Raw genomic sequence first — 25,976 nt, forward strand, 5'->3', positions numbered from 1 at the left:
GCTCATGCCAACGTGAGAGGGCAGGTTTGGTGTTTTCTCAGCCTTCAATCCATCATCTCTGGCACCAGCTTGGACCTGAGTGCTGAGTCCCTGGCCTCCTCCCTGATGATGCTCTGCAGAGTTAAACCCCAAATGTTTTGAGAACCTTTGAAATGTTCCCAGATATACTTGGCAGAGAAGGAGGAGATATGGAAAAGCAGGGAATCCAATCAACTCTGGAATGCTGTGTATTTTCATGCCTAGAAACCCATCCAACTTTGATTTCCTTGGAATTTTAGAAGTGGTTTGGAAGATGGGTTGCTCTCTAGAAGACACCCTTTAAGGACGGGTTTTCCCCAAGCCAAACAGGAAGAAAACCAGGGCAAACTTTCTTTTTTTTTTTTTCCTTTTTAATGAAGGGGCCCACTTAATTCCCTTGCCTCGAGGTTAAAGCTTAAACTTAAAAAACAAATAAATCAGCCCCACTGGTTTAAACCAGTTTTTTATTTAGACATTCTGGTTTGTGGGGCAAGTAGAGAGCAGTTGCTGTGTTCTGGTTTTTTTTTCAGTTTTTCTACAGAAATAATGAGGAAAGGGAAAGCCCCAAGCCCCCAGAGTGTTTCTCAGAAGGATAAAGGTGTGTCTTGGTGGTGTCTGGGGTGTTTCAGCGTCGCTGGCAGTTTTAACCTTCATTTTCTTTTTTGTCCCCACGACGACGCAGTGTGGGCGGCGACCAGAACCTCAGCAGCGTCATCACCCTACCCAGTGAGTACGCGCTCCCCTGGGGTTCGGGGCGGGCCCGCCGCAGCCCTGCGCGTTTCGGCAGCTCCCCCTGGCGGTGACCGCGGGCTTAGCAGAGAACCGGGCTGCAGAAGACAGCCGTGTTCGGCAGGGGGCGCTGCTTCCCCAAGACAGTCTCCTCGCTCTGCTTCTTGCGAGTAATTAAAGCATTGCGGATTTTTTCTTTTAAAAAAAAAAAAAGAGAAATTGTATTTGCCTGAGGAAGGAAGAGAGTAAGAGAAAAAGAATGTTCCATCCAGCTCTTAGTGCAAGTTATTATTAAGAAGTTATTGAAGAAGGAAGGAAAGGAAACCCCTTTCTGCTTTGCCTGTCATTCTGATCAGAGTACCTTTCTGGGAGGCGTTGACTTAAGCTTGGACTGCGTTAGGCACCACTGCGTACAAAGACGTTGAATTCCTGTGTGTCCAGTTTAGGAAAAGCTGCTATGGCAGCAGCAGATATGAAATTACCTTGTTCAGGCCATGCAAACACAGCCATACTTGGGGCGCAACATTTTCCTTAAATTGCTTCATCAACAACCTGTTTGGAATGATTTGTTTAAGCCTGATTACATTCTTTCAATGGTCTTATCTTATTCATCTTTTCATTCTCCTTAGTGCATACACAGTGCTCGTTCTTAAAGCACACATAAAATGTATGTTATTTTCCCTTAAAATCTTCTGGCTAACAATTTTGCCAGAGAGAAATTTAATCGGTCCCATTCTTGTTTGCTTTTCTTATAATTATCCCTTTGTAATATATCTTTAGCAGTTAAGAAATTGTTTCAGCTCTAAGTCACCCAGACTTTGATGATAAAGATGGCGTGATTGCTACATGGGCAGAACTGGTAGGACTTCATGTGCTATCTGTTCTTGCTATTTGCAAATCCTGTTGAGTGTAAGTAGGTACAGTTCTGTGGCACAAGTACTCCTTGTCTTCTTTATTTCTAGGTCCACACAAAAGAGCTCTGAATAAACTCCACTATCGCTAGGAGATGGTTGGCGTTGCTTTTGTGAATGTAACTGACTGGGCTGTGAGCTGGGCTAGCATACACAACGGTTTGCTGGACTCTCTGATTGCCATGCAGTTGTGGTAAATAAAATGACTGGAAACCATCTGATTCAAGGTCTTCCACTAAAATGATTTGTGGAAAAATTGAGAAAAAGTCACCCCTTAGATGGATGCCCCTGCCACGCTTAGCTCAGCAGTGGAACATTGCCTATTCAGACTTCCTTACTAGAGTTGTGAAGACAGGTTGATGGTAGGGACCAGATAATCTATGTGGAAATAGTCATATAGCCATATGTTGGAAAACTTATGAAAACATAGGGTCAGAGCAGAAGCTCAGTTCAACTCCCTCTTCATTTTAATCCAGCAAATACTCCTGCGCTGGGTGCTTGCGAAACAGGACAATTAGACAAGGCCCCTGCCCTGATGACATTACTAATGTCTGTTTAGGGCCATGTCTCCTTAAAGACAGACCCGCATACCAATCATTATTGCCACGTACAAAGTTTAGGGGGAAATAAATAAGAAAGTTGTTAACCTTGCCTTTTGAAAGGGGGGCTTTAAGAACTGGAATTCATCAGATAAGGAAAGGGAATGGAACGTTCTTGGCAGAGGTAACTGCATGCCACAGCAAGCGCTCACCCTGTCCAACGACTAGTGCCTTTCTGTGACATTCCTGATAAAACCTAGGTAGCCAGAGATGTATTCTTCCAGTAATGAGGAGTCTAGGACAATCCCTTCCATTTTCGGATAGCTCTCTAGTGATTGCACAATGCTTCCTTCTATTGAGTAGAAGTCAGAATAGTTATCATCTGTTCGTACAATGTCCCCAGAGCCACAGGGAATGAGTTCAGTCCATCTGGGTTGCACAGGCCCTGCAGCAGTGCTTGGTTCCAGAGAGCACCCTGCTGGATGGCATGGTGCCTGAAAGTCCGGACTGATACATAGCCTGTTCCTTTCCCACATCCGAGAAGATTATAGGTCTGGAAAAAATACCCTGTGTTAGAGCTGAAAGACTAGGTTTCTAGCTTAGGATTCTATTCTTAGTAACTGTATGACTTTTAACAGTTTTCCTAGCCTTTCTGAACTTTGAGTTATTCTTACTTGAGTCATAAACATTTATTGAGCACATGCGAGGCTCTGGGGTATATACAGACCCTGCTTGCAGGAATTCTCAGCCAAGTTGTGTGCAGGATGCAAAGTGAAAAGGGTAGATCCAGCATGGAAAAGGCATTAGAATGAGTGAGATTGAAAAGATCAACAAAATTGGCAGCAGGTAGACTGACCAGAGTAGAGGGGGGAATAGAGCCTGAAAATCAGAAATGAAAGAGGAGACATTATTACTGAAATACAAAGGATTATGAGAGAATATTTTTAACAATTATATCCATACAATAGAATATTATTTGCCAATAAAAAGGAATGAAGTACAAATACATGCTATAACATAGATGGAAACTGATAACACAATAAGTGAAAGAAGCCAATCACAAAAGACATTGTATTCTATGGTTCCATTCTTATGAGTGTCCAGAGTAAGCAAACCTATAGAGACAGAAAGTAGATTAGTGGTTGCCATGAGGCTGGAAAGCTGAGCACTAAGGAATTGATGCTTTTGAACTGTGGTGTTGGAAAAGATTCTTGAGGGTCCCTTGGACTGCAAGGAGATCAAACCAGTCAATCCTAAAGGAAATCAGTCCTGAATATTCATGGGAAGGACTGATGCTGAAGCTGAAACTCCAATATTTTGGCCACCTGATGCCAAGAACAGACTCATTAGAAAAGACCCTGATGCTGGGAAAGATTGAAGGTGGGAGGAGAATGGGATGACAGAGGATGAGATGGTTGGATGGCATCACTGACTCAAGGGAAATGAGTTTGAGCAAGCTCCGGGAGTTGGTGAAGTACAGGGAAGCCTGGCTTGCTGCAGTCCATGGGGTTGCAAAGAGTCAGACATGACTGAGTGACTGAAATGAACTGATGGGGCTGGAAGAAATGGGGAATGACTGCTAGTGAATACCAAGTTTCTTTTTGGGGTGATGAAAATGTTCTCAAGTTTATAGGGGTATGGTTGCACAACTGTATGAGTGTACTAAAAGCTATTGAATTGTACTTTGGTGAATTTTATGTTATGTGAATTATATCTCAGCAAAAGTGATTATATATTTAGAGAAAAAGCAAAGTGCCGAGAGCAGCGCCTGAGCCAGACTGGCACTTATTCAGCACCAATTCATTGAGCCCATGTGGCTCAGCATCGCCCTTCTGGATATTTTCTTTGGGGGCCGAGTGAACTGTAAGAGTGAGACCTGGGTGGGGGGGGGGGGCTCTGCTTTGTCGCCAACACCCCTTGGCACTTATCAAAGGAATTCAAAAATGGCTTTGGGGTACTGACATCACTTCCTTGTATTTACAGACATGCTCCGGGAATTCAACCCTTCCCTGAAGGGCTTCTCTGTTGGCAAGGGAAGAGAAAGCAGTGCTGGGGCCTACCTAAATCAGGCTGTGGCGGGAGCCCGAGCTGAGTGAGCAGGAAAATCTTGGGGGTGAACCCCAAGGGTCCCCTGGGGACCTGGTCGGGCCCTTGGCCTAGACCAGGGTGTATGGCTGAAGACTGAGGGGTTTGGTCCAGGGGAAGGATCTGAGGGTCAAAGACGGCTGGGTGGGCTCTCTTGGGGGGGTGTCCCTTGCTCTGGGGCACAAAAACCCACTAGCCCACCCCTAACCACACCCCCCAGGAACTAGTCACAACTGGTTCTGATTCCAGGTACAAGCTTTGAGCAAATTACTTTGCCTCATCTGTATTTCTTCTAGAATAATCACACACCTTACTTTACCATGTAGTTTCTAGGGATTCCTATGTTTTGGTTCCTAGATCCCCGCATATCATTCTCTCAACTCTCATGGCCACCCTGAGCATGAGCCCCCATCCCCACCCCCACCTGAGTAACTATTATTTATTCAGGACCGGAAAGGTGACAGATTATCCAAAGCAGAGATCATACAAAGCCTAATAGGCTTTATCATGAATTCTGTGACTTCCTTTTCCTTTTCATGGGGGAGGGGTGAAAGGCTACCACTTAATGGCTTAAAATTTGAGGCTTACCTTAATCTTGCTTTTTTCCAAGTATATGTCACCTGGTAGTATAAGAAGAGAGGCAGTTCTCAGAATGATTAGATCAGGAAGCCATCTAAGAATGAAGCCTAAGTTGAAAGCATGGAAGTAACCAAAGCAGAGTGTGATTCATATGGCCCTAGATTTCTTCCCTGCTTTCCCCAAGGCCCCAGGGCTCTTCCATGCGAGAAATCTATGTATCCAAGTTTCCATGTCCTGTGTTGTAGGGGAGAATTAAGGATTATTATTTCAGATTATGGTCATTATAGATGAAGGCACTGTAGCACCAAGAGATGAAGTGACCTGAACAAACGTATTATCTCGACCACACGGTCTCTCATCTTTGTGCCTCACAGGCTTTATTTCAAGTTCCGATAACAACCTGTCCTACTAGACAACAGTGTGCAGTTTAGAAAGTACCTTTGTTATCTCTCATATATCCTGTGTAGTAACTGTGAGATTGAAGAGAGGGTCAGACGCCCATGTTTCCTTGGTGATGCTGCTGAAGCTCAGAGAGGCCAAGTAATCACCCCAACACTCTGGTCCATAGAAAGAGCAGCAGCCCTGCTAATTTCAGAGCAATCGATAAGGAAACTGAGGCTCAAAGAGCAAAGTGTCCATCCCGGTAGTCTGATACCTAGCCTGCTCTGCTGGTCACGTGACTTTTTTCTTATGTCTGCCCTCAGGGATTTACCTGTTCAGGCCAGGAGGCTGGTGGACCTGATGAAGAACGATGTGGTAAATCTGGGGAAAGTGGCATCTGGGCCTACTTGAGGTAGGATAACCAGAGCAAGGAGTAGGCGGGAGGAATTATGGAGATGGAGAGTTTCGGCTCTGGGGGAGGACAGGGACACACAGGAATCTAGAGAGGCCACCTTTAAAAAAAAAAATGATTTAGCACCTGTGACCTCAGTACCCCCAAACCAAAGAAAAGAAATTAATGTTCCCATTAGACCTCCAGTGTGTCCAGACCCATCCCTGTAGTATTCAGCGCTTTGTATTTTCCTAGACTTGACTCTGGGGCAAGACATTTACTTGTTTGTTTCCCATTCATTTCAGAATATAAATTTTCAGGAAGACTGGAAGATAATAACCCTGTTTATAGGCGGCAATGACCTCTGTGATGTCTGTGATGACCCGGTAGGTCTCCAGGCCCTAACCCAAGATTCCCCCGGGGAAGAATTTTCACCCCGGGTCACTGGAACAGTGCAGCTGGGTTGGGACTTGGCTAGTGGTCAGGCATGGATCCAGCCTGGGCAATGTACTGGGGGCCAAGCAGTCACTGGAACACTGCTCTGTCCATAGGGAGCTCACACCTCCAGGGCAGGGGGACACAGACAGCTCACCTTCAGGTGTGATAGAGCTGTACCCAGAAGAGAAGCCTGGGGTCAGGAGTGCCATGGGATTTGGCCTGGGGCTGGGGGTGGCATCAGAGCTTTACAGAGAGCAGGAGAGTCTGGGTCGTGAACACAAGAAGCTTTGTCAGGCAGAAAGGGGACCAGCCGAGCAAAGTGGTGGGTCTGGCTGTGGCTTGAGAGCACCTGCCCCCCGAGACTCCTCAAGGCCTGCTTTCCTGGCATCAAAGTCACCAGAATCTGGGATTTTCAAGCTGTGTTGCGGAGGGCCCACAGTGGGGCCTGAGGGCCACTGGCTGCAGGGTGGAGCAAATGAGGAGGTGGGGCCATGGGTTCCTCCCTCACTTCCCCTGAAGCTTTGATCATTTGGTAGAACAGGGCTCTTGGCTAAATTTCATTCAGAGAAAGGGTTCCACTGCTTTTTTTTTAAAAAAAGTTTGATAACCATAAGATGAGGGGAAATCACCCTTAAAATGTTTTACCCTTGGGGAGGGGGAGGCAGGACCCTCTTCCCCTCTCCTTATCTCAAACGATACGGTTGAACTGTGAGTTCCCAGGCACGGGAGACTCCAGCAGAAGTGATCAGCCACTAGGATGTTCAAGCTGCAGGAGATCTTAGAGGCCCCCTACTCTAGCATTCAAAGGTGTGATGTGCTTTAGCTAAGGCCCTACCTCTAGTTGACACAAAGTGGGTCCAGAGCTTTCCATAGCAGAAGAAAGGGTGTTTCCCTGAGGGTCACAGCCTTAACAACCTTGAGGACTGTGAGGTTAGGGTGGAGGCTGGGGTCCCAAAAGACAGCTTGTGCTTCAGTGTTGCCCGTTCAGACTGAAAGGCAGGGAGGAGGGGACCCAGGAAAAGCCATGGTCCTTGTTACAGAGAGACTGGGTGGTGACTGGGGTTAAAGACATCGCCTCTCCCCGCAGGTCCGCTACTCTCCACAGAACTTCGTTGGCAACATTGGGCAGGCTCTGGACATCCTCCACGCTGAGGTACGAAGGCTGGACCACGTGTCCTCTGAGCCGCTCAGCCACGGGCCTCCTCCTTGGGCCTCTGGCTTCCTGCTGAGACCCTCCCACCTGATCCCCTTCTCCTGGAGACCAGCGCCGGTCATGCTGTCCGTCCTGGGCCCAGGAGCCTGAACACACGCGTGTTAACAGCAAGCAGCGGAAAGGAGGAGACAGGGATGATGGATGTGGGGGGGGCGGGGTGCCCAGGTGAAAGGCCGCAGACCTGACACCCAGCAGGAGGCACGGGCCCCAGACCTGGGGGAGAGGCTGGCGCTGCCCAGCCTTGACCCTCTTGGGGACGATCTTGCCTTTGCTCAGGTGCCTCGGGCCTTTGTGAACCTGGTCAAGGTGCTAGAGATCATCAACCTGAGGCAGCTGTACCAGGATAAGAATGTCAGCTGCCCGAGGCTCATCCTCCGGTGAGTTGGGTGTTCTCCACCTGTTCCCTAAAGGTCCCATGGGACCCTTAGCAGACAGTGACTCTGGCTGGTGAGAAAAGCCAAGGGCAGGAGTGTGAAGAGTGCTGAGACCCCCTGGTCAAACCTGACAAAGCCTCCTGTAGGAGACCCCCCAGGGCATTGTGACCCCAGTCCAGGCTCCTATACCCTCAGAGGACATGCATTTGCCACCCAATGTACTTCTTTTGCCATGACAGCTCAGGACACTCTTCAGTCCTTCAGGGAAGTATAAAGCATGAAGGGTGAACGAGCCTTTGTGGGCCAGGCTCACTAGGGCCACATCTTTCTCAGTGTCCAGAACCTCCCCGCTCCCTCCCAGAGGCCCAGCTCCCGGATAGAGGAGCCTCTGTTCAGCATGGGTGCCCTGGGCTGAACATTCACAAAGGTACGGCTGTGGTCACTTTCTAGAAGACAGGGTGGTCAGGTCAGAATCAGCATGGTAGAGGACAAAGAACTCTTGCCTTGAGAGGCCACCTTCATCCCCAGCCTCCAGAGCTGAAGATGGCTCCCCTGCCCATGTTGCATGTGACCCTAGGGAATAAGACATCCTTCTGCCCCAAGCGTGAGCGGTCCCTGCCTGCAAGGTCTCCTCTGGTCTGTTAGCCCAGATCACAGTGGCTGTGCCCCCCACCCCCTTCTTCCCTCCCAAGCTCTATACAGGCCTCCACCATAGGCCTAAGCACATCATGTGGTAATGACCCTGAGTGCCTCTCCCCCCTCAGCCCTGAACTCTGTCTGAGTCACTGCCAGCGCAGAGTCAGGGCTCCGTGGTTGTTTGCTGAATGACTGAATGAATAATTCACAAGGGCCAGATCTGCTCTTGGAAATGAAGGGGTATCTTGGCTCTTCCCTGAGGATGCATGCCAAAGCGCCCCCGGGGGCCTAGACTGCATGGGTCCCCTGGGGAAGGCCCGAGGATGCTGTGAACAGTGGGAGGACGGCTGCCGGGTGACACATGCCTATTAGCGCAGCTGGTGTCAGGCGGGCTATTTTTGGCTGCTGACTCATCCCCTGGCTCCCACTTTCTCCAGTCACTGGGCCACATGGGGCGGGGGAGGGGATGGAGAGAGTTCAGCATTTTTATTCCATTTCAGAGCACCTCACCTAAACGTGTCTGGCTGCCCATCACTACAAGGTTTCTAGACGATTAAAGCTGAAGGTTCAGAGTTGGCATTTGTCTGACCTGGAATGGCCAAGTTGCTGATGGCGGGATTAGGAAGGCTCAGGGTCACCTCATTCTGCCACCTGTCCACTGTCCTATCTCAGTGGCTGTGCTTTCCTTGGTGGTGCTGAATCTGCATTGAGCCATCCTCACTATTATTGTCTCCTGCCTATGGACCACAAACCCAGATTTGTGAGATGGCTAGTCAGGACAGAAGCAGCTTAAACAGGGGTTGAGAGCTCAGGTTGAGACCAGAGAGACTTGAGTTCAAGTCCTGGCTCCCACACTCAGCATCCACTTGAACTTGAGAAACTACTAAACCATGCAGAACCTTAGTTTACTCATCTATAAAATGGGGGCAATGAAAAGACAGCTTCTAGAATAGCTAAGAGGACTCAGCAAGTTAATAAAACTCTCAGCACAGTAAACATTCAGTATGTGTTATCATTATTGTTGTCACTTATTTAAAAGGAGGCATGCCTTATCTCTACTACACTGTTCTCAGACATTAATCTGGTAACTTGGCTTCATAAAAGTCACTCCTGCAGGTGTCAGAAGACATAACTATTTCATTTTCCTGAGCAAATCCAGGTCTGGGAAATTTTCTTAGGTTTCAGCTGGTGCAGTTGGCAGGTTAGCCAGCCAGAGCTCCCCCCACCGCCCCCTGCTTAGCACAGGCATCTGGTACCTCTGAGTTAAATACATTCTGAATCTCAAGCCAGTGTTCCTGTGTCATGCTCTCAGACGGTGGTTCTGGTGGGTGAGCACCTCTGTGGTTTGGTCTGCAGGAGTCTGTGTCCCTGTGTCTTGAAGTATGATGATAATGCGACAGAACTTGCCTCCCTCGTCGAAGTGAATAAGCAGTATCAGGTAAGCTGGGAACTGCTGTGTGGTTCATGGTTCTGGTTAGAAAAGGAACAGACACTTTGATTATTTCAACCTCGACTGCGTGTGACATTACCACTGACCAGTTTGCAGATATAAAGACCACTCCCCTCCCCCCCAAGGCAGCAGATTCAGTTTATTTGAATCAAGTTTTACAGAGCCAAGTCACTCAAGACACATGACCAAATCTCAGTTCCTGGCCTTATTCCAAAATAAGTATTTCCAATTGTCCATGGAGAATGGGTATGAGGTAGAATCTGGAGGATTCAGTGTGATAACACATACTCCCTCTGCCCTCCCTGCCGAGGGGGAGCAGGTGTTATTAGGTGTTACTGGGGTGCACAGGGAGAAAGCTGATGCTCTCCCAGCATCCTGTGGGCTGTCCCTTTGAGGCTTTTCTCCATCAAATCTTTGACCAGAGCAGCAGACTCTCTTGAGTTTTGTCCCAAATAATCATCCAATCACTTGAGAACAATGGTCACCTTCCAACTCTTCCAGAGTGGGTGGGATGCAGAGAGCTTCCAGGGTGGATCAATCCTTCAAGCCCATGGACACCTTGGAACAGAACCCCTCCTGGCAGCCTCTCTCAGAGCAGCCTTATCCATGAGTGGTGTCTGGGCTCAGGACAGTGACCTGTGTTCGTTCTTAGAGGCCATCGCCCGGCCCCGTGGGTGACTCCTCAGTGCACTTCCCTCTGTTCCTTTGTGTCTGCTGAGGAAGTCATGGCCCTCACCAGGCAAGGGAAGGCAGCCAAGGTTATGGCTGTGAAAGCAACCCTTTTGCAGGTGGGGTTTGGGTGCAGAGCACAAGTGCTTATGCAATTCTGGTTGGTTTCTTGTTTATCATTATATCAGATGTATTATTTTCTATAACTTGATCTATTTTTGGCTGTGCAGGGTCTTTGTTGCTGCACAGGATTTCCTCTAGTTGCGGAGGGCGGGGGCTACTCTCTAGTTGAGATGCTCTGGCTTCTCATTGCCGTGGCTTCTTTTGTTATGGAGCTTGGGCTCTAGGCACTCGGGCTTCAGTAGATGCGGCATAAGGGCTCAGTTGTGTGGTTCCCAGGCGCTAGACCAGCGGCTGAATAATTGTGGCACATGGGCTTAGTTGTCCCTTGTCATGTGGGATCTTCCTGGATCAGGGATGAAACCCGTGTCTCCTGCATTGGCAGGTGGATTCTTTACCACTGAGTCACCAGGGAAGTCCCAGATGTATTATTTAAGCAGACTATTTGGAAGAGCTAAGGTCAGAGGCCAAGCAACCAGAAATTGAAGTCATGGAGTTCTGGGGCCATGCCATAAGAATAAAATCAGGCCAAACAACTAGTTTGATGGAGTCCCCATAGACACCACTATCACTGCTGTTTCTAGAAACTAGATGCACCCTCAGCAAAATGGACTCTGTGCCATCCCTCCATCTTTCAATCTCTAGCTTCCAAACCAAAGCCTGAGGCAGGAGCCCCCACACATCTACTGGGGGACCCACGGGGGTGTGTGGGGGATGTTGGGAGAGACAGCATCTGGGCTTCTCACCTACAGTGTGAGGCGGGCTCTTCTTCACATGATGGAGTGGGTTCAGAGAACCAAAGAGAAGGAGAACGGTTCCCTTAAATGGTCTTCACAACCTCTCTAGATTAGCCAGCTATTCCCAGGTCTGCTCTTGGTGACCACTGAGATCCTGCTATAGCGTCCCAGACGAGCTCACAGGTTGGCCCCATGAGGCCATCATGTCCCCTCTCTGAATCCTCTGACTCTCTACTTCCTGTTCCCCTCTCCTTGAAGATGATCGTTGCTGTTAATTATTACCACCATGTGCCAGGCCTTCTCCACACTATTTACACCATTTCTGAAAAGTTGGGGTGGCGGGGGCGGGGGGACCTCCACTCTGAGCCATTGTGGCTGATTCACAGAGGCCCTAGCAGCATTTAAAAGAATTTAAGGGATGGTCCAGGCCTCAGTGAACATCCTCCACTTACAGATGAGGAAATAGAGGTCCAGAGGGGGAAAGCAGCTTGCTGAAAGTCACACAGCTAGTTAGTGGTATCGTACCTTCTGCCTGCCTCAAGGCTCTGTCTGTAACTGGAAGAGTCTCCCCCTGGAGGTCAGAGCTGACATATTCCCAGCCTGGGGACTGGCTGACTGTGGAAAACAGAAGGTGTCCTGGTGTCTTCTGAAGTGACTGCACTAATGTTCCGGGTGTGGAAGCCTGACTTCCCCCTCCAGACCGGGTCCTGGCTCCGAATAATGGAAACGCAGCAAGCACTGAAATGGCAGAGTGTGGCAGAAGTGGGAGCCAGAATTAGGGTGACTGGTCCTTCTGGAACTGAGTCTAGGTATAAGCTATGATAGTAACAGCTCTGCTACCTCCTAGGTAGATCTGAGCACTTCAAGGGTGCGTGCTCACACACACTGCATGCATGAGTGATACAGATGGACATTAAATGTGATTGTTAATTCACCTTTGATTTCCTGAACCAATGTAGGACAGAAATAAATGTAAGGATAATCCCCCAAAGTCATTAAATCAAATTCATACTCACTCTACCGCCACCCTAGTCTTTAATCAGAATCTTTAAAAGAGGATCAAACTGATGGACTTAGGTTTTTTGTTTTTCCCAACCTGGGTCAAATGGATGCAATGACAGCTGAGGTTGGGGGCAGGGCGTGAGATGAAGTCTGATCTGCAACATAACTAACTGGCTCCTGATCAGTAGGGATTTTGCTGCAGATTGATTTCACTCAAAGGTCAAATTGTGTTTAAGTCTCTGGTGGAGAAAAAGTCCACACAAAGACCAGACAGGTGCAGAGAGCCCCCTAACCCCTGACTCCCTTCCTCCTGCAGGAGGGGACTCACCAGCTGGTCGAGAGTGGGCGTTACGACACCAGGGAAGATTTTACAGTGGTCGTGCAGCCATTCTTCGAAAAAGTGGACATGCCCAAGACCCCGGTAAAGCCTCATGGATAAGTGGGAGCCACAGGTAGTGTCCAGCTTTTTCTGAACACCACTGGTGTTCCTATGACACGGCCCCTCTGTTCTGTCCTATGACCAGGAGGGGCTGCCTGACAACTCTTACTTTGCTCCTGACTGTTTTCACTTCAGTAGCAAGGCTCATGCCCACGCAGCCAGTGCCCTGTGGAACAACATGGTAAGATGACCGAGACAGGGAAAATTATGCTTCCTCTGATCATAAAAGATTCCGGAAAGTGTTCAGAGGACTTCAGAGACCCATCACTCAGGCTGTGAGATTACCCACGCAGCACTGATGATAAACCTCAACCCCTCTGTCCCTCCCTCCCTTCCCCAGCCCTGCCTCCCGACTTCTCCAGTCTTGCCACCTGTTTATCACTCCCCATCTTCCTGCTTCTTGGTTTAGTTGCAACCTGTCGGCCAGAAGACAAGACAGCATAATTTTGAAGATAAGATCAATATCACATGTCCAGACCAGGTAGAGTGAAGAGCACAGCCTTGCCAGGGGTCTACCTAAAGCCTCTTTTGCATCCTTTCGAAACTTTCATTCAGGTTTCTCAGTTCCCTTCATCCCAGGTTCCCATCCACACCCCCAGCTCTGTTCCCCTACCCTCCCAATCCATACTGCAGTTAACCATCCACAATGCCCCATCTGATTGGACTGTGAGGGGTGACAGACAGTGGCCAGGAGGCCCTAGATCTCACCTCTGTCTCTCACTGTCCCCACGAGCCCTTGCACAAGTCTGCACCCAGGCCTCTTTCCAGCTGGGAGGAGGAGAGTGGTAGTACCATCCAGCCCTCATGTTGAATCTGAGGCTGGGAGGACATTAAGGGCAGGATGGGACATCTCCATGTAGTCCCCATGGCAGGATGAAAGAGTGAGGGGCTGAGACCTGGAATAATATCTTCTAGGATGGAAGTGGGGGTGAGGGTGGGGAGGTCCACTGGAAGCCAGAGATAAGAAAGCAGACATTCACCAGGAAGGCAAAGCAGATCTCCCTGTTCACTCACAGATTGTCAGAAAGCTTCTTGGACCTTTGCAGCTGCTCCCTCACGTCTATCAGTTTCTTCCTCTGGATTCCCAGAGGGGTCCCAGGTTTGGGACAGGAACCTGAGTAGGGGCTTCAGGGGATGGAACCTCGAAGTGCTTGGCTTTTCTTGTCTGGGTGTGAGGCACCTAGGCTACTACAGGGCAGGAGTGGCCGGGATGGGAAAGCGGGCTAGGCGTTCAGGACCTGGGCTTGTATTAGTAGACAGGGGGACTCTGTTAGAAAGGGCAGGGTGGAGAAAGAGAGGTGACCTAGCCACCCCGGCCAGCTGGATAAGAGGCAAAGTGCAGAGGTGCTTGTTCCTGGGAGCCCTGCAGGGTTTATTGTGGTTGGTTAAGGGGGTTGCAAAGAAGGCTGGGTGCATCCTGGGAGGGGGCCCAGCGGTCACCCTGGAGGGCAGGGACTTGGGCACCTGGAAGGTATTTCTGCATGTGGGAGCAGAGCAGGAGGCAAGTTGACTTGCTGCGGTGGTTCGCCACCCTCTTCTCACAGGCCCGGCCATTTCTGAGCACCTACAAGAACCTCGTGCAGGTATGTACTTGTTGCTTCCTTCCAGCTCAGCCACCAGTGTAGTGGGCAGCCCCTAGCAGGCACCAGTTCTGCGAGGCAATGGGAATGTGGTGAGCATTCCTGATGGACAGTTGGGGGGTATTCACACTCTTCTATAAAGTCCATTCACCTATACCTTCAGACAGTGGGGAGGGCAAAGTACCCACTATTGGTAACAGTTCAGACAGGGGGCCAGCTGGTCAACTCTCAGCCTCTTTAGACATAAGTGAAGAGAACCGTTCCCTTAAAAATCTGCTGCAAAAGTGGAGGGGGCGGGGGATGGGAAGGGTGTGTTTGCAGTGGGCTGGGCTTATCTTGTTGATGTCAGTTTTGGCATTGGATGGTAGGGGTGATGTGGGAGAACTAGGTTAACAGAGGGAGCCTGGCCTGACACTCAGAATCACCTGGGGCACCTTCTTCAGATGTCCCACTAGGCCCTCCCCTGGGTGGGGCCCAGGAATCTGCATTCATTAAAGCTCTTGGGTGAGTCTGATGCCCAGCCAGCTTCTCTGGCCCCTGGCAACCCTGGGATCTATTCTGCATTCCTAGGATCAGGGGAGCCAGCTGCTCTGCAGTGACAGAGCCCCTTCTGCTTCGCCACCCACCTCAGGTAAGCTCCCGCTGGCACACCAGGACCCTGGGCCCCTCTACAAGAACTCAGCGAATGGCCAGTGCTTGCTTCCCGTCTGGGTGGCTGCCTAGAAGTCTCCCTCGTCTGTAGCAGAGTCTGACCCAGCAGAACCCAGAGCGGATGGGGTCCCCCCTGTTCCTCCCGCTAACAGGAGCCCATGTCAGGGAGCCACAGGAGAGCTGCCCTCAGTGGCCCAGCCTGGGGAGTGACCTCACCAAGGCCCAGAACCGGGGTGTACGGTGCCCACGAGGGAGTCGCCACAGGGAGCCAGCTCTGTGGGTCCCTCTGTGGCCCCAGGCTCTGCAGTCACTGCTGCCGCCTGGAAAGTTCTCAGGAGTCTTCAGAAGACACCTGGGGGCAGGAAAAGGCCCAATGTGATTATTCCTCAGAGTCTTGGAAATCCAGAACCCAGCTCGAAAGGGGCCATGCATCAGACTGTGACCTCCTCTCTATGGGCCAGTGCCCATCTGGTCGTGTCCTCCAGTCACAGCTGGTATCCCATGTGACTGCTGGCACCAAAGTGCTGGGATCCCATGGTGCCCAAGCATCCTGCCCTCCCCTTCCTCCTCCTACCCTCTCTTAACACCTCTCCCTCCCGGTAGGTCCAAGTTGATTGGTTGTGTCTCTGATGGGGAAGCTGTTTTCCCCTGCCCTCTGCCTCCACAGAACCACAAATGCTCAGTCCTACACGGCCCAAACACACACGCGGGTCATGTGCCTGCTCTTGCTGAAAGCAAGTAGCCCTGGACTCTGATGGTAGCTTCCTCCCCACAGACTCACGTGTGTGTCTGTCTGTCTTTCCAGTGCACACCCTGAGACCTGCAGACATCCAAGTTGTGGCCGCTCTGGGGGATTCTCTGACCGTAAGGACTCTTGGGCCCCGTCCTTGCAGGGTGGGGGTGACTGTGTCAGCTCCAGGTCCCCGTCCTCCTAGCTCCAAGGTCTGTGCTCCTGGCCTCTGCGCTCTCCCACCCCTCTGTCCTGACTCCATCAGGCTGAGAGCAGGACGAGGGTTTGATTTTGCAGTTTCGTTCTCAGTCAGGTATGTAAGCGGGAATCCTTCAGGAGTGAGCTGAACTGCCTCAGGCACTAGAGGTTATGAACATTTAGCATCACCTTTTGAACAACTGTAAAAAATAATGTCATTTTTGACTCAAAAAATCTTCTAAACCTTCCGTGAGGGTGCTTTCCCCTTGGATTATACTTTACAAGCAGCTCCAACCCTCACATCTGTTTCCTCTTTGCATCCGCCGCAAAGCAGGAAAGACTCTGTAGTTATGGTAAGTTATGCTCTTAAGTTCCAAGAAATAGGGCCATGGTATCATCCCAGAGCACCACTTTCTGGCAGCACTTCTGAAGCCATGAGATTGCCTTACAGAATGTCCCCAAGGGAAAGAGAACTGTGAAATGCGTGAGAAATCTGTCCACTGCAGATCTGTAGGCTCTTTCTTCATGCACGTCAAGAACTTAGGAGTAGAATGCTGCTACTGGTGTTGAATCTCACATTCGTAAAGCACTTTAAAGGCTTCAAAACTGATTTTGCAATGACCCAATTTGGTCAAACAAAACAATCCTGTGAGATAAGCAGGGCATGGGCTCAGGTCTGTAAGGAAGCAGCTGAGATCTGGGGAAGGCACGCAGCTGGAAAAACAGCAAGCCCAGGAATTCTGACCACCCCCCCCCGGGTGATGCTCTGCGCATGCTGCAATGCACGCACAGGGAACACCTTGAGAAGCCCTGCACGTACGCAGCCTCCCTTTTCTCTGACTTGCTGATTTTCCCATGGATTTTGATATTTGGATATGTTTTCAAAGGCCGGCAATGGAATTGGCTCCAAACCAGATGACCTTTCTGATGTCACCACTCAGTACCGGGGGCTGTCGTATAGGTAATGTTAACCCGTGACCCCCTCCCACCCCATGCTCACTGCTCCCCTCAACCTCAAGAGATGGAGCAGGGATGTGTCTCCTGTAAAATGCATAAATACCAAAGAGCAAGGACCAGGTCTGGAGGGGGCTTTCAGAAGGAAAACCTATCTTATTTCTGGAAAAATGGAACAATTTGATGAGTGGAGAGGATATTTTTCTTTGATAACTCTTTTCTTTTAATTGTGCAGAAGAAGCAAACCGAGGTTCTTATCAGACTTCTGGGTCAACAAATTCAACATGAAATGCACCAGAAAAGCACCAGATCTCTGAGTCTTCACCTGCCTGTTTGCATGTATATGTGCCCATGTGGTTGTTCCTATGTTTCTTGTTTACTGTCTGTCTGTGTTTGTTCATGTTGCTTATTCACGTTGTGTAGCCACACCTCTGCCTTTATGTATATGCATACATCTGTACAGAAAGTTCTGAAATGCGGCACCCACTTTAGGTGGAATCAGCCGAGACAAAAACCCCAACCAATAGGCATGCCAGGGCCCCTCACTTGTGCCTGCATAATGGGGGGAGTGGTAGAGGGGTGGTATGGGAAGCACAGGCTAAGCCTTATGCTCAGTTGGCAAGTGCCTGATGCTACAGGAATATAGAAGAGGGGATAATCAACCCTGCCAGCTGGGAGAGGAGGGCTTCCCAGAGAAGGTGGTACCCCGTTATGCCTTGACATGTTAGCGGTTTGGTAGGTGAGAAGAGTATTGCAGACAGGAAGTAGGATAGCTTAAGGCATGTCAGGAGAGTGGTTGCACGGGAGTATTTGTGTCTTTCTTTCCTAATAAAGTTCATGTTTATGAGCCCTTCGAAGTCATTGGTGACGAGCTCAGGACTCTGCCACGAGAGGGCAGAGCGCTGATGAAAAGTGGGGTAGCCCAGTGCTGCCCCTCCCTTTCCTGCAGAGAGAAACAAACGTGAAATGTTTCTTTCAAGGAAGCTGGAGGGAACGGTGTGTGGCTGATGACGGCCCTGAGGACCGTCCCAGAGAGAAAGTTCTTCCTGGATGAGGAGCATCCTCACTCAGCCAGGAGCCACCCACAGAGAGGACGCAGGTGTGGGTAGTGTGGGGACATCACCTAGCGAGAGCTGAGCGAAAGGCCTCCCAGTGCGAGGTCCCATACACTTTCAGGTGGGGGATCTCTGAGGAGCAAAGTCAAGGTTGCCTCTTGCCCACTGGGTCCCAAGTGTTACTGAGGCTGCAGGAGAAAGACAAACCAAACCAAAAGGAGGAGCAGGAAAGCGGAGGGTATTATAGTCGAAAAAACACGAGGTAGGGGCAGCTTTACTTGGTCTGAGCTAAAGAAGGAGGCAGTGTTGTCGCATCCTCGTGTGGGAAAACAGGTAAGACAGACAGGCCAGCCAGCAGTTGATGGGTGAGCTACCCCTGGTGTGGTCAGGGGAGCAAGGTGACCTACCTAACTTCACAGTTACTGCGCAGATTCCCAGCTTTCAGATACAGATAGGCCATCTTCTGCTGAACGTTTCTGTCTGCAACAGTGAAAAAAATCCAGCCACTGATGTTTCTTCCTATGAGTGAGGTCTAATAAGGCCTGATGTTTTAATCTGCTGGTTCTGTTTTCAAGGCCTCACATAGTCAATGGCTCCTGTCGCTTTAAACCCTTTATTCTAAGTGTTTCAAAGACCTACCCCAAAACCCACATGCGTTAAAAAAGTAGAGGTACTTGGTCAGAGTCTAAGAGATAGTTTGACTCTTCATAAAATGTGTAATGTTTCCCAAAGTGTGTTCCATAGAACACTAGCCCCAATCTTTGTTTTGGGGGAAATTTTTCCTACTATATCCTTCCTCTGGGAAATTCACATGCCTATAAGCGTATTAAAGGCTCTGAGAAGCCCGACAATGAAGAAATCTATTTAAATTCTGTCTGTTTAATCCAATATTTCCCTTAATCCCAGAACACTTTGTTTGTTCAGAGTACCTGTTAGCATCTCTTGGGAAATGTTTATGTAGTAGACCAAGCTGAGAAAAAGCAATTTTCTGAAGCCATTAAAGCTTCTGAATAGGAAAGTAATGATTCTAGGTAAACTAAGAATGCAATTTGAGCCTCTTTCTCCAAGGAAACAAAGTGGAGGGAGTGGACCTCACGGAGTCAGACTAGGGAGAAGAGTTCTTGGTAGATGGGTAGCTATAGCAGGCCTTGCAGGAAGAGGTTAGGCTGTGAACATTTCCAAGGCCCCTTGGCCTGTAAGAATCACATAGCAGTGAAAGGCCCCAGCTCTGGCTAGCTTACTAGTGTGCCAAATCTGGAGGTCTTTAGAGAATTGCCTTTCCTTCATTTGAAATGTTGGCTTGATTGCTCATTCAAAGGACCAAAATAAAATTTATTTATCAAAAAAAGCATTTCTTTGTCTTATTAATTAGGAGTTCAGTCTCACATTATTGAAACTCCTTTGATAAATGTTATCAAGCATCAGTTTTGCATTTCTCTGCATACTGTGAGTGACTCTGGAACAAAACCCATCCTTTGAGCTTATGGTGTAATATGAACTCCATTCATCTGAAGGGTCTTGTCTAAACTAGCTGTTTCATGTGGGTCTGTTTTCTTTCATGTTTCCCATAGTTCTGATCAAAACGAGGGTTTTCATATTTTTGTTTCTCCATATTTATTTGTATAATTCTCTCTTTTCTCCTGGAAAGGGGCTCTGAGAGGTTTCTGTAGCCTATTGTCTTAATCAGCTACCACACTTGTAGAACAAAGATAGTTTTAGATAAGAAATTGCAATAGAACATACTTGATGTGTATGCATTTATATATGTTTCTGTGTTTATAATTTTTTAGCTTTTATATGTTTCTAGAAGGAGGAAAGGAGGCAGGGTTAGAAGACAGTGATGGGAGGAGGTATAAGTCTTTGTCATTTCCTGCCAAGTGAAAAGTGTTATGATGAAGTGCTTTTGGTCCAAAGAAGGCAGGCTCAGGAAGCAGCTAAAGTAGTAGCTTCATGCAGAGTTGGGAAAAGATCAGAAGCTTTAGAAGCAGTGTCCAACCAAAGGCCATGTTCAGTTCAGACACTGAATGGGAGGTGCGAGAGAGATACCTGAGTGAGAACAGAAGGGTAGAGTGTACCTGGCTGCTTTTTCTCTCCACCTTTTGAGGATCTTGACCCTTTGACTTAAGCCCTTGACCCCACCCTAGCGTAAAACAATCAATTTCATTCCAAGCCTTCTCTTGAATGAAGAACAGCCATAACTTTGATTCAAGGCCAGTCCTTCAGAAGTCTACACTGAATGCTAACACTGTATTCTCTGAAACCTCTTGGCCTGTAATAATATACGGGGATGGAGGAGGGAGTCACAGAAGAAAAATAACAGTAAATATAGTACATCTGAACAGTGGACTTCATTAAAACAGAAATACTTCTCCCCTTGCCTCCCACATATGTTCAGTTTAAATGCATGAAAGAAACTGAAACTTTGAGTGTGTCTTGAAGTTAGATTGAGGGCCATAAAACTAGATTATATGAAATTAGATCGGGTGTTGAAAGGCAGTGACAGGACATCCCCTGAACCTTCCAGTGGAATTTACCTGACCACTGGGCAGAGAAGAGCTTATCCATTTTCTAAAGGTTTCCAGTTCAAGCTGGTTTTTAGTTACCTTTATGGTTTTAAGTTTCCATAGAAAGTTGATTAACCCCTGTGTGCCTCAGCTTCCTACTCTGTAAAATGGAGATAATTCATCCACATCCCAAGCTTGTTTGGAGATATGAGATAACTAATGTAGAGCATGGCTGGGTGCATGGTATAGAATCAGCTAAGTATGCGCCCCCCTGACTTGCAGAAGGAAAAAACAGCCCTCAGATTTCACCTTCAAATCCTGGATTTGGAGGATCCAGCCTCTTGGGGAATTCACATTTTTTCAGAATCCCTCAAACACAAAGAGGTGGCTCTGGGGCATCTGACAGATGCTGATGGTGTGGGTGTCTTTAAAAGATGGGGGCCCTTTTCTATAAAGCCTGTACATTGATTCAGTCTCTCTCACTGACCTGCTCACTTTCTACAGCTCAGGAGGGGACAGCTCCCTGGAGAACGTGACCACCTTACCGAGTAAGTAACCACCAGGGTCTTGAGTCTGTCCACTGGGTCCATCTGATGCCCAGACTTCCTGAAAGTGCCTCTCGGCTAAGAAAGGGAGAAACGACATCTTCCTTTAGGGACTGCCATTGAAATGAGAGGAGAGACCTGTGGACAGGCCATTGAAGGGGATGGAAAAAACTAAGTTCAAGCCCTGGCCCTTCTGTATGCTGGCCAGGTGACCTGGCCCAAGTTACCAAACACCCTGAGCCTCAGATCTCTTCACCCAGCCCAAAGGGTATGGAGATAGATGAGCCAGTGAGTATGGCTGAAAGTATAAAGAAAGAAAAGAAAAGCTGAGGGGCTCTTGCTGCCTTGGCTCAGCCTGTCATCAAGTCTGAGGCCTCATCTCCTTTCTGGGGCATACTCCACCTCCCATCCTAAGCTGTGTCCTGTGCACCCCCTTCTCTTCCAGATATCCTTCGGAAGTTCAATGGGAATCTCACAGGCTATGCGGTGGGCACAGGAGATGCCAATGAGACAAATGCATTCCTCAATCAAGCTGTTCCTGGAGCTAAGGCTGAGTATGCATTTTTCGGGGGAGGGAGCTGTTGGGTAGGGAGTGGGAGGCACATCATTCCCTTTAAGGCTGTAATTCTGACCTCTGTGTACATAGGGGACCTTTATTTACAGCAATGATTTGAGAATCTCTTGGCCATTCTCTTCGCTGGTTGCCTCTGTGACTGCAGGGAGGCTGGATGGCTGGATCTTGGACAGAGACCATGATCCTGGAGCCTGAACTTGGTCTTGCTTTCCTGTGCAGCATGTCCTAATCTTCCAACTACCTGACCCACCATATCCAGTTTTTAAAACTTACCATGGCATAATGGCATTCTCTCCAGTGCCTCATGAGTGGCAGTTGCCCCCATAGATCAGGGAGTATCAACCAAATGGATGGGTAATACAGAGTCTCCACATTAGAGGCTGCTTAAAGGAGCTGCTTAGAGGAGTAGCGAGTCATAGCCTGTCCTTATGCCCATTGTGGGGCTGCAGGAAATGCAGTTGAGAAGCTAGAGGCAGCTGGAGCCAACCACTCAGCCCCCCAAGCTGACCTCCAAGGAGACCCCTCCTCCCACACCCCTCTCCTAGAGGCTTCAGCCACCTGGGTCTCCTCACTCCTGGCCCAGCCTGGGAAGACCCTTCTTGGTAATAGAAACAGCCAAGATGGTGGTACACATGGACCCACCTCCAGGTGCCAGGAGACCTCTGGTCTGTGGCTCCATCTCACACTAAAATGGGGGCCAAACTAGTGAGGAGCTGAGGGTGCCTGAGGGATAGTCTTTCCGTGAATTATAAACCCAGGTATGTGTAGCATGTATGTTTAATGCCCCACCTCTTTCTATGCATGTGTGCTCAGTCACTTCAGTCGTGTCCTCCGGCTCTTTGCGACCCTATGGACTGTAGCCTGCCAGGCTCCCCTGTCCATGGGGTTCTTCAGGCAAGAATATTGGAGTGGGTTGCTATGACCTCTTTCTAAGAGAAGCATTTAGCTAAGTTGTGTCATTACCAAAAATGACACAACTAACATATACCGAAGAAAAATCACAGCCACTGGTGGGGGGAGGAGGGGAAGAAGCAGCTGTGTCAATATGAGACTTTTAACTATTATACTTGAGCATCAAATGCTCAGCTTCCTGGCAGCCAAGGTAAAAGAGGAAGCATGCAAAAACTTTCCTAGATCTAATTTCAGAGTCTATACCAGTCCTTTAAAGGAGATGAACAGTTTCCTGCACGGAATTGTTAAAGACACTTTGCATGTGGAGTCCTAGAAAGGAGACCATGCGTAACAAATATAATTGGCAGTATCCTTGACTATAGAGGCTGAGGACAAACACACAGCTAGTTCTGTGAAGGGTTATTTGTTGTAATAACTTCTCCAGAAGAGGCAAGTAGCTTCTTGTCCCTGAGCCTCAGGGTCTCTGCCAGCTCATGTTAGAGGGTGGGGGGTCAGGGGTGGAGTGAATGCCATGGAAGCCTCCAGTTCAGGCCATTTAGGGATGAAAGATTCAGGGGCTCTTCCTCAATGGGACTGATTTCCTCTCCTCCTCAGGGAACTTGTAAGCCAAGTCCAGACTCTGATACAGAAGATGAAATCCGACCATGTAAGTCAGATTTATGATTATCTTTAAATACTAGCTTGCTAGCCCAGTAAAATCCCCAAATGGAATTGTTGGCCATGAAAACAGTGAGCCCCCGGCCCCTAGAGACATTCAAGTGGCAGAGGGGGCAGCCCCTGTCGAAGGCCGCCTGGATGAGATTACGTCAACCAGAGGGAGGTTTGTCACTGATCACAGTGACCCTGAAAGTCCTTCCTGATGCTAAGAATCTGTGGTCTATAAATAAATCTCTGAAGTGCTGTCAGCTCTGAGGTTCTGATCCTGTTATTTCAAAAGGGCAAGGAAGTTTTAGAGGTTTGAATGGATTTCCTAGAGCTGTGTTGTTTTTTGGTTTATTGGAAATCATCAAGCATTTTCCTCCCTCTGTACAGAGAGTAAATTTCCATGAGGACTGGAAGGTCATCACGGTGTTGATTGGAGGCAGTGATTTATGTGACTACTGCACGGACTCGGTAATGGCAGCTGGTCAGACCTACTTATTGCTCTTGACTTTGACCTGTGGGCCCTGGAGATCCTCTTTGAGAACAATCCCTAGAATTAACCTCAGGATTGTCCAAGGATACCTGTGTGTGTGTAAATGCACACACAGTTCACACACGTGCACATGTACACACACACACTTCTTTCCCCAGCCCCTCAAATTTCTGGCCCCACCTCCTTGTCCCAGGTAGTGAGAGTCAGCAGGTGGCAGATATACAGGGCTTCTGTTCCCCTCTCTTACAATTCCTGAAAGAAAGAGAAGAAACCGTAAACCCCAAGCAGTTAGAAGTGGGACTTGACACGTCCTACTCCTGAAGTAAAGCTCTAATTGAAGGTTGCAGTCTTCTGTCTGGCCCAGCAAGTCCCCAACTGTTCATCTCAGATTCTGACATCGTGAGCTGGTCACAGTTGGAGGCCAAGGGAGAACGAGTCCTTGGGGCTGGAGTCCTTGGGGGCCTGGGGGAGAACCCAGTTCTGCCCACTGCCCTCTCTCCCTAACCAGCGTCTCTTCTCTCTCCTGTCTCTTCCAGAATCTTTATTCTGCAGCCAACTTTTTTGACCATCTCCGCAATGCCTTGGACATCCTACATAGAGAGGTGGGTGGGGGCTCCCACAAACTGGACACTGCTTAAGTCTGGTGGGGAGAAGAGGGTAAAACACCCCTTCCCAAGGAGCTGGACAAGGACATGGGCTCCTGCCCCTTCCATAGTTTGGGGGTACCCCCAAGGAAGCCTCATGCTATTTGGGACCAGCTCCAAGGGTCTCAGGCTTGAAGGGGAAAGCATTGTGTGCACCAAGCATCCCTTCACCGGTACTGGCAACATTCTCTGGTGGTGGCAGCTGGGTGGCTCCCAGGCTGGGCACTGCACCCTGAGTGGCAGGAGTGTCTACGGCAGGCCCCTTTCTGGTCCTGCACCCAACGTGTTCTCTCCCTACCCCCTGGCATGGACAAGACTTTCTGGCTGCCTGGGAGGGGCGCTCAGACAGCCAGATGCTTCTCTGGTTTTGCCACAACCCTGAGCCTGCTCAGCAGAATTAGTTCAGGCCAGGCTGGAGGGAACCCATTAAGGGCTTATGTCCTGGCAAATGGGGCTACCTCACCAAATTCAAAGCTAAATGATAGCTGAACAGAGCTAAGTCGTATCTGATTCTTTTACGATCCATGGACTGTAGCCTGCCAGGCTCCTCTGTCCATGGGATTTCCCAGGCAAGAATGCTAGAGTGCGTTGCCATTTCCTTCTCCAAGGGATCTTCCCAACCCAGGAGTCAAACCCAGGTCTCCTGCGTTGAAGGCAGATTCATTATGAGCTGAACCCTCAGCATTTAGACCCAAGACTGCCATGTTGGCCCACTCTGGGAGGCCCATTCACACTGCTGCCCATGTGGGTGGCACAGACTGCAGGACTCTAGGTGCTCACCTTTTGCTGACACCTCCCAGAACTCCACTCAGGGACCCCTGAACCCGGTCCCACTTCTCAAGGTGCTAAGGCACCTGGTAAAAGAAGCTTCCCAGGCCCTCTCTCACCCAGAGCCTTGCACATAGGTACCCCGGGCGCTGGTCAACCTTGTAGACTTCATGAGCCCCAGTGTCATGCGGCAGGTGTTCTTGGGGAACCCCGACAAGTGTCCTGTGCATCAGGCCAGGTAGGCGGGTACTTGCTGATCTGGTTCACATGGTGGGGACTCCTCGGGGTCTCTGGGACTTTATCTGTCCGTGTGTGCATCTATAAAGGGGTCTGTGCCAGGATCACCTCCTTCTGGGAGGTCAAAGTCAGGGCTCCCACTTCCCTAACCTCAGGGTGCCAGTGAACCTCTGTGATGGGGGAAGTTGCTGGGCAGAGGTCAGGACTGGGACACACACTAGTGTTTGGGAGACAGTGCAGCCCAGCCGGTGAGAAGTGACATACAGGTGTGTCCACACATGGTGAAACCATAACAAAAGCAAAGCTTACTTACCTTTGTGGGGAAGAAGTGACCTGGGGAGGGACACGCAGAACTTCCAGTTGGGAGTGTTTTGTTTCTTAAGTGGGGTGAGAAGTACACGGGTGTGTGTTTTATTGTTCCTCCTGCCTTACACATCCATTTATTCGCTTAATAAATGCTTTTTAAAGTCTTACTGTGCACCAGGCTCTGTTTTGAGTAGAGAAATCTTTTTTAACATCCAGTAGATTTTATGAGTGTGAAATAATTCATCATAAAACAACAGGGAGCACAGCAGGGCACTAGTATGAACTCCAGAGGTGTCTGGGGACCTGAGCAACAGAGGCTCACAAAAGCGTGCATTTGTACTTGTTTTTAAACACTAAACATGGGTTTCTCATTGCCTAAATGCATTTGTTCAGTGTATTTTGTTGAAGGCCCAGGGCCTGTGGTCCAACACTTAGTACTCTGTTAATGTGAGAGGATGCCATCCATACATCC

General features: G+C 49.1%; 1 protein-coding gene and 1 long non-coding RNA gene across 4 annotated transcripts in view; one reads left to right on the forward strand and one right to left on the reverse strand.

Annotated features, from left to right (window-relative positions):
• Nucleotides 1-25,976, forward strand: part of PLB1 (phospholipase B1) — a 130,055-nt gene that overhangs the window by 68,631 nt on the left and 35,448 nt on the right. For all 3 annotated transcript variants that reach the window (XM_043917590.1, XM_043917589.1, XM_043917588.1), the window contains 20 exons: nt 701-744; nt 4,181-4,289; nt 5,566-5,617; nt 5,939-6,019; nt 7,159-7,224; nt 7,561-7,661; nt 9,651-9,732; nt 12,589-12,693; nt 12,797-12,892; nt 13,121-13,192; nt 14,256-14,294; nt 14,862-14,922; nt 15,748-15,806; nt 16,758-16,831; nt 20,888-20,931; nt 21,374-21,482; nt 23,009-23,060; nt 23,447-23,527; nt 24,086-24,151; nt 25,099-25,199. In XM_043917590.1, coding sequence (XP_043773525.1) covers nt 701-744; nt 4,181-4,289; nt 5,566-5,617; nt 5,939-6,019; nt 7,159-7,224; nt 7,561-7,661; nt 9,651-9,732; nt 12,589-12,693; nt 12,797-12,892; nt 13,121-13,192; nt 14,256-14,294; nt 14,862-14,922; nt 15,748-15,806; nt 16,758-16,831; nt 20,888-20,931; nt 21,374-21,482; nt 23,009-23,060; nt 23,447-23,527; nt 24,086-24,151; nt 25,099-25,199 — 1,494 coding nt within the window. The remainder of the gene's footprint in view (nt 1-700; nt 745-4,180; nt 4,290-5,565; nt 5,618-5,938; nt 6,020-7,158; nt 7,225-7,560; nt 7,662-9,650; nt 9,733-12,588; nt 12,694-12,796; nt 12,893-13,120; nt 13,193-14,255; nt 14,295-14,861; nt 14,923-15,747; nt 15,807-16,757; nt 16,832-20,887; nt 20,932-21,373; nt 21,483-23,008; nt 23,061-23,446; nt 23,528-24,085; nt 24,152-25,098; nt 25,200-25,976) is intronic.
• On the reverse strand, nt 9,628-14,289 carry LOC122703347. The gene is made up of 5 exons (XR_006343463.1): nt 14,176-14,289; nt 13,083-13,127; nt 12,821-12,877; nt 11,796-12,008; nt 9,628-9,764 (listed from the first exon to the last, which is right to left on the reverse strand). It is a non-coding gene; the product is annotated as an uncharacterized LOC122703347 (long non-coding RNA).

This window comes from Cervus elaphus, chromosome 11, assembly GCF_910594005.1.
Source record: "Cervus elaphus chromosome 11, mCerEla1.1, whole genome shotgun sequence".
NCBI classification, from domain to species: Eukaryota; Metazoa; Chordata; class Mammalia; order Artiodactyla; family Cervidae; genus Cervus; species Cervus elaphus.